Here is an 11,939-nt window from a genome sequence, read left to right as displayed (position 1 = left end):
ATGCCTCTGACCTTTCAAGTGGGGAGACCAAGAGAGAGGAGCCTGCAAGGCTGCAAGTAGTGGCGTTTGTTTGCCATCGATCTTATTATACTTTATCTGCTGCTGCTTGTTACATGCAGTAGCAAGTAATGCATTCCTGGTGTATCTATTTTGGACACCTACTAGATTTTCTATCTTAGGTCTGTTGACTATTGTTTAGTTCTTCTAGTAAAGAAGCAGGTTAACAATAGGTAACTAATTTGTCATAACTTGTCCTCACTCTCCAAAATATTTTCCAGCGAACCTTGCTGCTTATCCATTGTTAGTTGTCCTACTCTGTTTTTCAAAATACTTTTTCAAGGAACGTTGCTGCTTATTCACTGTTGGTTGTCCTCTGTGTGCGCGCAGGTTTTTAATTACATGTGTTACTTCTTTCTCTTTTTCCACAACTTTTTTGGTTGTGATGTGGCAGAGTTTGAGGAATGAAAAAAATTTATGGGTCAATATGTAAGTGATAGACAACCACTTACATTATGTTACGTTAGAGTTATGGCAAAAAAGTTGTGAAAATGTTTTTGAAATACTTACTTTTAGAATTTTTACTTCACAAATTTGGTAGAATTGCCTATCTATGTTATTAAACCATTACTTTTGCAATTAATTTCACTACATAAGACACATCAAGATCTAGACTAGATCTTTTAGAGGGCTTTCAGAAGGTATTAAGCATTAACTTCGGTTCCAAGTTCATTATTGCAAACAGTTTGGAGAAAATTAGAACATCAATACAAAGATGAGAAAACTAGAAAATTTTTATGTCACCCTTATCATCCAGGCCAATGGTCACGCTGTCTCCCTCTTTTATGTTTCCTCTTAATACTTCCTCAGCCAAGTTGTCCTCCAATAACCTCACAATGTTCCTCCTCAATGGTCTAGCTCCATAGTTGGGGTTGAATCCTTCTCTTACCAACATCTCCCTCACCTTCTCATTCACCTTGAGCTTTATTTTCTTTGCCTTGATCAATCTTTCACTTACTTCTTTCAACATTATATCTGCAATCTCCTTAATCTCGGAACTTGATAGTTGCCGAAACAGAACCACTTCATCAATCCTATTCAAAAACTCAGGCCTGAAATTTTCCCTTAGTTCTTCTGCCACTTCCATTTTCACTTGGTCAAAGCCTAAAGAATGTTCTCTCATAATGAAGCCACCACCAATATTTGAAGTCATTATAATAACTGCATTTTTGAAGTCCACTTTACGTCCTTTGTTATCTGTTAACCTACCATCATCCAATATCTGAAGCATCACATTGAAGACTAATGGATGAGCCTTCTCAATCTCATCAAAGAGGATCAAACTGTGGGGTCGAAGACGAACAGCTTCTGTAAGCTGACCGCCCTCATCATATCCAATATAACCAGGAGGAGAGCCAAAAAGCTTTGAAACAGTATGACTCTCCATGTATTCACTCATGTCAAGCCTAATCATTGATTCTTTTGAGCCAAAATATTCAACAGCTAGTGCATTGGCCAGCTCTGTCTTTCCCACCCCTGTTGGACCAGTGAACATGAAGCTTGCTATAGGCTGCATGGGGTGTCTAATTCCTGCACGGGCTCGGCGGACAGCACGACTTACAGCTTCAATTGCTTCATGTTGTCCTATAATGCGATTATGAAGAGCATTTTCCATATTCAAAAGCCACTGGGATTCTTCTGGTGTTACTATCTCAATTGGAATACCTGTCCATAAAGAGACAATTTGCTGTATGTCTGACTCAAGCAATACCCTCCTTTCATTTAATACTTTCAAATTTTGAAGTTGAACATGGGCACCAGCTTCATCAATCAAGTCTATTGCTTTATCAGGCAGAAAACGATCACTGAATAATATTGAAATATAGTACGAGAATTAGAAATATGACCAACTGCTGAGTTTAATATTTTACGACTAAATCACAAATAACATAATCTAATTTTGACTTGACTTCAAATCAGAAAATTTTGCATTTTTCATTCTATCCTCTACGTTCCATTCGTTTTCAATGTCATTTTTCGGTCCAATCCACTTTGTTACGTCCACCAAAATGACAAGGACATTATTTTGAAAAGAGAAAAATACTATAGCTAAGGACAAGATTGGACGAACTAGACAAAAAACTAAGTTGAAAACAAATTAAAAATCACATGACAAAAAAAAAAAAAACAATTCTTAATGACTAAACTGAAAACAGGTAAAGGTTAGAGGTGTAAACGTATCAAACCTGATATACTGATTTGACAAACGAGCAGCAGCAACTAAAGCCTCTTCAGAATACTTCACGTTGTGGTGCGTCTCATAATTCCCACATATAAGCTTGAGAATCTCGATTGCCTCATCAACTGAGGGTTCGGGCACTTCTACTGATTGAAAACGCCTTTTCAATGCTGAATCCGCCTCTATGTACTTTCTGTATTCATCTTGTGTTGTAGCTCCTATGCACTACAAGAACAAAAAATACCAAAAAAAAAAAGGTAAACTTGTTAAATTTAACACCATGCCACATGCCATTAAAAAAAAAATTAAAAATTAAAAAACCACCTTCAATTCGCCTCTTGCAAGAGCTGGTTTTAACATGTTAGCAGCATCTAGTTCTCCTATTCCTGAACCAGCTCCAATAAGAGTGTGCACCTCATCAATGAATAGAATTATTGACCCATCACTTTGTTTGACTTCATCAACCAGCTGTGTTATCCTTTCCTCAAACTCTCCACGACATGATGCACCAGCCACAAGTCGTCCCATGTCAATGGCAAAGACCTGAATTAGACATGAGAGCGTTTATATATATATATATAGACACACACACACAACACTTTAAAATTTTTTTTTTTAATTGTCAACATTTTTACAATTGCTAACATAGTGTGTTGCGATTAAACTAACATTACTTGTATCTCAGACTAACTATCACTTACACTACTTTTCTTATGCTCCAATATTCACAATAATCAATAATGTTAGTGACCTTCTTATCCTGAAGTTTTGGTGGTACTGTGGCATTGGCTATGGCTTGGGCAAGGCCTTCTACGATTACAGTTTTACCAACACCTGGATCACCAACAAGGCATGGGTTATTCTTTCTCCTTTTCAACAATATTTGTTCCACACGCTCCAGCTGATGCTGCCTTCCTATAACAGGATCCAACTTTCCCTGAAAAGCAGCCAAAATCAGATGCATACTTCTTCCGTTTACACATATTTTCATGCCTGGAAGGGCATTATACAAAAGCAAAATAGGTTTACCTCCCCTGCCATCTTCGTTAAATCTGTTCCATATTTCATAAGAACATCTATCTCGAAAGGCTGCCGCGAAAGCTTCTCCATTGCAAATTCAAATCAAATGCCTTGTTTGTATCGTATAAACAATGTTAGATTATGATGTTATTGAGTTGCATCCATATTTCTACTTGTTCTTTTATACCGTGATTGCAACCAATATTCCAGCAAGTTTTTCTTAGTCCAAATGCATCATTGGCTGCTACGTACACCAATTTCCAAGACTATTGCTTGCACTTCCTCACATACACCCGCATTAAAACTAGAAGAGGGTGCGATTTCCGAAAGGCCATAACCACGCAATCTAGCTATGTGGAGAGATGGTAACGTTGGTTTCCACTACTACTTAATATCTACTGCTAATGCTTTGTCTCCTAGGCTTCCTATTGGAATTTGAAAGCCCAAATGGTCACAATTCACAAACCTTTATGGGAATTTGATCGTGCACTGATGGGCATGCATGTAACTAGCTACTGCTAGTTGGTAATTTGGTAAACTACTTAGGCCTCGTATAAATTATTATTGAAAAATGTTAACAGATGCTCAAAATTCTATCGGAAAAGAAAAAAATATCTAAATTTTTGACAGTTTTTTATATTTTCCATAAAATTGGTATTAAATTTTTTTTTTAAAATGATTCATTAACAAGTGCCCTAAGAACACCCTTTAACATGACCCATAATTTTTTAAGCTAAAATGTCACAAACTTTCATCCTTCGGCTAGAATGTCATTTAAGTAGGATTGGGAAAAACATTAATGTTCCAATACAATTTACTCTGCTAATCATGGTTTCTCTCAATGTTTCAAGGCTATTGAAGTTCCTTCCCCTTCAAATCCAGACTAGAGATTATCGAAGAAAAAAAAATCCAAACCAAAGAACCCAAATACATTTTGCCATGGGTTTCAGTTAGCTCAACTGGTAAAATCTCTGATGGTTGAATAAGAGATCTGAGGTTCAATCCCGCCTATACCAAAAACCGATTGGTATCTTAGTCTAATGATAAAAAATTACTATTAGGAGCAGACGCCATAGGTTGGAATTCTCTAAAAAAAATAAAAAACATTTTGCCTAGAAATAATGACCTTGAAGCTGATTAAAACTCAATTAGTATTTATACTTTGTGTGTAATAAATTAAAACCTATGCTCATGGGCCAAGCTCAAGATGAGTAAAAATCATTTATCTTATTTTAATGTTTGTACATCACTTTATGCTCCACTGATCCTAGCATGTTATACATCACTTATTTTTCGTTTCCTTCTAAAGCAATCAAATTTAAAAATTAAAAAAAAAAAAAAAAACAAAACAAAACGTCACATTACATATGGTAATTAGTAGAGTATAAAGTGGACTAATGGGATAGGGGATTTTTGTTTATGTTAAAGCTCAAGACTTGTTTACTTGGGGCCTTTGAGAGAGAGACTTACAAACATTAGGTGTTGGTTCAAGTTTACAAGGCACTTGTGTCCACTGTCCATTGCATAAAAAAAATTTGCTTTATATAAATTCAAAATCAATCTGTCGATTGTTGGATTTAATTTAAAATTTTCATTTAATTTTGTTAAGTTTTCTAATTTTAAATACTGCTTTAATTTCTTTGGTCTTTCATCTTTCATCTTTCATCTTTCTTTTTTCTATTTTTTAAATATATATTCTGTATTTTACACTCTTAGCCTCTTAGGTGACGTTCAGTTGATTTAGTTATAATAGGAAAACAAAGAGCAAGACAAACTAAAATGTTGAATTCCTTTTACATTCTTCTTGCCTCCATTCTCTTCTCCTCTCCAGTAAGTTTCACTGCCAAGAAGCTGTTCTCTCAAAGAGCATACTCCTTAAGGAATCACTGTGTCAGGCTATACCCATTACACATGCCTTTGGTAAACCAAACAATGATTCATGAGGAAAACAATTCTTAAACAGATCAAAGATTAAGAACAAATTGTTGAAAGGAAATTAGTCCTGCTTTTTTTTCTTACGTTTATCTCTCCATATTCACATACTGCCTAAGAGAAATCTAGAATACTAGCATCCATGATGGAGAAAAATCTAAGATAAGTTAGAACAAAAAGAATCAAACAATGCTTAGAATAGACTATGGAGTATGCAAGAAAGATCATAGAAGAAACAAAGATTCTCTCCTAATTTGGAAGTCATTAGAATATGTTATCATCTAAATTGTCTTGACATATAAATAGGAAGGTTTTGAATAGCTACAGCCATTGCAGATGATTTAGGGGGGCAAAAAGAAAGAGAAGAACAAGAAGAGGAAGCAGTAGCAGTATCTTGCCAAACATGATACTTCCTATGGTCCTTAACATCATCAGCAAGATCAATCATGCTACTTCCTACATTGGATGTCATTATAATGAGTGTTTTTAAAATCGACTGTCCTACCCTTGCCATCTGTTAATCTACCATCTTCAAGGATTTGAAGCATCGCATTGAAGGCCTTAGGGTGAGATTTCTCTATCTCATCAAAGAGGATAATTGTGTAAGGATGGCGATGAACACCTTCAGTCAGTTGACCTGCCTCTTCGTGGCCAATATAACCAGGAGGTGCACCAATGAGCTCGGAAACTGCATGGCCCTCCATGTATTCACTCGAACCATGGAGTTCTCTGAACCAAAGAAGTATTTGCTCAGCGTCTTTGCAAATTGTGTCTTTCCAACGCCTGTTGGTCCAGTAAATATAAAGCTAGCAATAGGCCTGTTGGGATCTTTTAGCCCAACTTTGATAGCTTCATCCTGTCCAATAATATACTTCTGAAGTGTTTATTCCATTTTGAAGAGGCAGGCTGACTCAGCACTTGATAGATTCTCAACTGGGATTCCAGTCCGAGAAGAAACAATGTGTTGAACATGCACCTCTGTCACTACAGGACCTATGTACTTTCCCTCGCTCTCTGCTTTGCTTTTCGCTTTGTAATTTCCTATTAGAATTGATATTCGGTCCTTGAGCTCAATTTCCCTATCACGTAATTCAATAGCCTATCAAAAAATTTATAGTTAGCAAGTCCTGCATGAAGATGACTGACCAACAAAAATGATGGAGACCAAGAAGCTAGGCATTCAAAATTCCGATAAACTATTGGCTACATTTCAATATCTATAGGTCCACAAAATTTAGCTCTTTGAAAATATAGGCATCTGTGTTTCTTTTGCCTGATTTTTGATGCCCGTCTCAAAGATTTATTCCAGACTAATAATTTATCAGAATGGACTTTAAAATTGAACTCTCGTACCTCACATCAACAAAAAAAAAAACTTTTGGACCTTAATATTTTATAATTAGAATATGTTGGTGAGCTTCACACCAAGGACCATGTTTGTTAGACCTAATTATGTCAAGTATACAACAATGAAGAAGTACAAAAACCTTTTCAAAATCTTGGCTAGTGATAACTTTAGCCTTTTCTTTTGCAATCTGCAAAAGCTCTTTCTCAAGTTCTTGAACTTCCTTCGGAAGCTGAAAATGGCTCGGTTTTGCATACTTAAGATTTTGCAAAAACTGCAAAGTTTTATTCATTTTGCTAAATTTGCAACAAATAAATAAGTACCTGTGCACACTGAAGTCGAACCTCAGACCCAAACTCATCAATCAAGTCAATTGCTTAATCAGGTAAGAAGCGATCACTGAAATCCCAAACTATACATAAGAAACCCAAAGTGTCCTGGGGCTGAAATAAATTTAATAAGAGAGACAATCCAAGGGATTTCTTTTAACAATAACAAAATCCCATTAATTTTCCATCACTTTGAGAACTCTGGTTTTGTTTTTTTTTGGGGGATCTATATGGACATAAAATCAATATCGCATGAAAGACAGAATGTTTAATGTTATCCATAGAAACATGTGTGACTTCCCTCTAGGAACTTCTGTTACTAGCTACTAATCCCCCTTGTTACTTTTAGCTTCAGTTCCCTGAATCAAGAACTCCAGAACCAACGAAGCAGTGGTAAACAATAGGCAAGATGTTGAACTCATTATAGAGTCACCTATAAATTAAGTTCCAAGATCCACTTTCCATTTCAAAATCTACCCACACATGTCAATATCTGAACAACAGGATAGTCACCTATCATTAACCTTTTGTAGTAGAGTTAGACACGATCCATCAATGATAAATAATCTAATTCCAAAAGCCTGTCAAGATAGTAAAGTAAATATAAATTCCAAACTTATTGAATTAGAGCATTTAATAGATTAAAATGATCCAAAACACTTGATTATGCAGCAGACTTAAGTTACCTTTAATTCACCTTTTGCAAGAGCAGGTTTGAAGATGTTTGCAGCAACGATTGCACTGCCTCTTATAACTCCCGCTCCAATCAGCATGTGAACCTCATCAATAAAAAGTATTATATCATCACTTTGTTTAATTTCATCCATAAGTTGCTTTAGTCTTTCCTCAAACTCTCCGCAATATATTGTCCCAGAAATAATACGAGGTATATCCAAGCTAATGACCTGAGAGGCACAATAATATATTCATTAGAATATCTTACAAGAGATGGTAAAAGTTTGCAGCTCATGTTTCAAGGATAGTTGCTAAAAATATGAGGCCCAATCATTATCAAGCCCGAGTTCATTCCTACTTGGTGTGCAAGCAAGCAAAGATATCTTAATCCCATTTGTATTTCAACTTTGCGAGTATTGTAACCCTCGTTTAATGCATGAGTAGTCAAACATTCAGCCTACTATAAATACCCATCAATGTGTTCATTGTAATATACAGAGCTCATAGTAAAGATGTAGTTTCATGGGTTATAGTAATGCCTTAAATTCCTACATTTTACATAAGACTTCATATTGTAAACAATTTTTTACAGACCTTTCCATTAAGTATTTCAGGAACTTGTCCACTTGGCAATCCTTTGAGCAAGACCTTCAACAATAGCTGTTTTTCCAACACCAGGTTCTTCAATGAGGCAGGGATTGTTCTTAGTCCACCTACCCGAAATTTTACACGCTCTACTTCCTCCTGCCTTCCCACAACAGGATCCAAGTGTCCCTAAAATGCAACACTCTTAAAAATCAATTGAAGTATGATACATTTTTGCACAGCAATGCAATGCATCAGAATTAGTTAAAGGGCCTTTAACAGTGGCAAATACATAGAAGCACGATTACCTTCTTAGCTAATTCTGTCAAATATGCTTCACAATTTATACTGCTAATCTGCAATCATCATTGAATATGAAGATGAATTTTATCACTAAAGCAAAAAGGCAAAAACCTTCTAGCTTAAAAGTCAAAACAAATGAAACAAAGAAACGTGGAGTTTGACATCAAGTTATACAAATTAATTTTTTGTTGAACTAGTTGGTTTCTTCCTAAACTTGTGCCTCTATTATATTGTTCAAACTAGTTTGGCTCGAGGTTCTTTTCATCTCAATCGACTTCGAGATGACTATTTGGAAAATCAACTTTTTTTGGTTTGGTCCAAAATCTTCTCCCAACCTCGACTGAACCAAACCAATATCAAAAAAACAGTGCAAGGGTTGCCAACTGCTGGAGCAAATTAGCAAAATTCTAATTGAACAAGAGAGAGAAGGAATACCCATTTTCCTAAAGACCAGTTGGTTGATCAGGGACTCTGACCCAATACAACTTTTCAGTGCACCATATGTTCAACTAACATCTTGCTTCTAGTGAGGTGTGGTCCTTGATCAATTAGGTGCCCAATTAGCCAAATTGCATTGTTTTGCCCATTAAAACCTGGATCTTCAAAGTTCAAACAATGTCAATAAGCCAGCCTTATAATTTTGTAGCCTAAATAATACACGACCTTGCTAATATAAGTTGAAGTTTCCACTTTCCAATCAACATTTTTTTTTCCTTCTTCTTATTATTATTATTATTATTATACCCAAATTCATTAATTAACAAAGAAGAGTAACAATTTTCCTCAATTGCTCAGAAACAACAAGAGGAAGAGAAAGCATGTTAAAATATCCACACAAAAAAAATCTATGAAACAACAGCAAATTTAGCAAGAACATGTACAACATAATTAGGATCTCTTATAATCCAGCTAATAAATACATACTGGACAAAACCTTTGCTAAGCTCAAACATTAAAATTTCCCTCCACAATAATCTTCTTTCTATGTGTAAATATGGATCGTAAACCTTAATCCATGAAATAGAAATATATTTTAGCCCTTTCTTGAAGTAAGGAAATTGTGGACCATGGTTCCAATCCAAGATGTAGGGAAAAACATGAACCATCAATCCTATTTGTAAACTATAAAAGTATTAGCCGAGAGGGTGACCTGGTGGTTGAGACCCATGAATCAGCTTTGAGGTCTCTTATTCGAGCCCAAGCAAACACTTGGGGACTTGGAAAGGAGTGTGGGTATCTTTGCTGAGAAACTCTTAATTATCAGCTCTCTCGAGGTACTAAGTTGAGATTTGTGGTCACCTCGGACTACAGTAACTATAACTCAATCTAACATTTCCTAATGGAGAGTGTCTCTATGGTCACATCTAGGAGGTGAGTCACAATGGTCGTCCCTGCCCTCTTTTTGTTCATATATATATATATAAAAGAAAAAGAAAAAGAAAAAAGAAAAAAAGTAGAAGCAAGCCGTGGTGCGTATTCGTGAAGTAATAAATACATTGTAGGGCCACGAGCCCAATCAGTTGGGTGTGACTGTGTGGGGAACTTAGGCAAAGAGCCCAACCCGTGTTGTAACTCTAAAATGTATATATTATTTGGGCTTTGTGTAACCCGGCCCAATAATCTTTTTTATTTATTTTTAATTTACCTTTAAATTAGTAAGGACTAAGGATTGAAGGAATGGGAACCCGGGAGAACAAAAGAAACCTGAACACATCCCAAATAACAGCACTCTCTGACCACAGCAGGAAGGCTTATCTTTTTTTATTTAAGAAAAAAAAAATCGACCTTGGTAAGAATGATTACTTTATAACCACCATTAATTTAGTCACCATGTGTAGCCTACTTTAGTGATTAAGAGCTATATTATAAACAAATTAAAGGGGTTATTATACATGGGGCAGCAACAAAGAGCCTAACATTTATATAGGTCCCATATATAGTTGTCTGACGGTTGTCTCCACAAAATCAATAAAGACAAGCTTGTTATTCCTTCCCTTTAATTAATCACCCAATATATTCTACCACTACTACTACGTATTCTTAATTTCTCGGTCTCTCTTTTTTATGTCTAATAGATATCTTTTTGTTCGGCTGGATAGCTGTGACCAGCACATAGGGATTGGGGACCCAGCTCATAGGGATTGGGGACCCAGCTCATAAGTCATAAAGTCACAACCATTTTATGCTTCTTAACAACCCACCCTCCCATTTTCCTTCACATAAATCAGCAGATATAAATATTCTATGTTGAAAGTTTGAAACTAAAGGTTTTAGATACAGTTTATTTTGCTAAAAATTAAAAATTAAAAATATTATAATAAAATAATTTTTAAATATGTGAATAGTACTGTAAGACTCATTTTTAATGAAAGTTTTACTGAAAAAAATGTTTGTGGGTCTCATGAACAGTGCATGAGACCCACTGAAAAGCTAAAACAGCCTTCTCAAAAAAAAAAAAAAAAAAAAAAAAACACAAAACGCAGACGCGCTGGTTTTCATCCGTATCCAAACGTATACTCAATAAAGTTTATGTGGATCATGTTAACGAGTGTCTCTAGGATAATAGTTAATAATCCATTTTAGGAAAGTTTTGACATCACTTTTATGAAAAATGAAAAAATCGTCAAAATATTAATTGTTTTTTTTTCTTCCATAAATTTTTTTAAAAAATGGATTGTTAACTAGGGATGGCAATTCGTGTTCACATGTCAGGATCGTATCGTGTCGAGCCATGTGTATTCAGCTATATGGGTTGACGTAAACCGGACATGTTTAATAAACGTGTTAGGAATTCTCAACCCGAACACGATCTGTTTATTAAACAGGTTGACCCAATCCGACCTGACACGTTTAACTCGTTTAATTAACAAGTCACATCAATACAAATGACTCATTTAATAATCTATTTGATTAATAGGTCATACCAAAACTATATAATTTTTATCAATTCCCATATATCTCAAATTAAAATACAATTGATTCTCAAAAAAAAAAAATTAAAATACAATTACAACTATAAATATAGTAATAAATATATAAAAACAACTATTAATTAAGCAATAATATCAAAATAACTAATCATTTTATAAGTTAACCGGGTCAGACGGATTCGCATGTTAAACATGAATACGACCTGTTTATTAAACGAGTTAGCCGTATCAACCCGAATATGACTTGAACTCCTTTAGACTTAACCCATGACTTGTTTGTAAACGAGTTAGTTGAGTCGAGTTTACGGATTATGTCAAATTTTGCTACTCATATTGTTAACTATTACTCTAAAGACATCCGTTAACATTTCCAAAAAGGTTATAGACTGTAACGAATTATTTGTTTGTCTTTTGGATGCTTTTTGAGTACACAAAGAAAGCGTAGTAAAACGGAAAGGGAAATTGTTTAAATATTTTGAAAAAGTTCAATTTTCTTTCTTCTTTCTACCTTTCTTTCGGTGATCCACACAGAAAGGTCAGAATCTCGGGTTTGGGGGATAAAATTAACTTCTCAGTGTATAAGC

At 35.1% G+C, this 11,939-nt stretch overlaps 1 protein-coding gene and 1 pseudogene across 1 annotated transcript; both read right to left on the bottom strand.

Annotated features, from left to right (window-relative positions):
* Nucleotides 1–781: 781 nt before the first annotated feature.
* LOC142631550 (ATP-dependent Clp protease ATP-binding subunit ClpA homolog CD4B, chloroplastic-like) lies at nucleotides 782–3,346 on the bottom strand. Its single transcript, XM_075805724.1, has 5 exons — nucleotides 3,266–3,346; nucleotides 2,988–3,173; nucleotides 2,561–2,779; nucleotides 2,244–2,461; nucleotides 782–1,862 (listed from the first exon to the last, which is right to left on the bottom strand). Exons 1-5 carry the CDS (start codon nucleotides 3,344–3,346, stop codon nucleotides 782–784), a joined length of 1,785 nt encoding a protein of 594 aa, XP_075661839.1.
* Nucleotides 3,347–5,465: 2,119 nt separating this feature from the next.
* Nucleotides 5,466–9,531, bottom strand: LOC142631541 (ATP-dependent Clp protease ATP-binding subunit ClpA homolog CD4A, chloroplastic-like; annotated as a pseudogene).
* Between the last annotated feature and the right edge of the window lie 2,408 nt (nucleotides 9,532–11,939).

Source organism: Castanea sativa, chromosome 1 (assembly GCF_040712315.1).
Source record: "Castanea sativa cultivar Marrone di Chiusa Pesio chromosome 1, ASM4071231v1".
NCBI lineage: Eukaryota > Viridiplantae > Streptophyta > Magnoliopsida > Fagales > Fagaceae > Castanea > Castanea sativa.
Note: the sequence above shows the minus strand (reverse complement) of the source record. Positions and strands in the feature narration are given on the sequence as shown.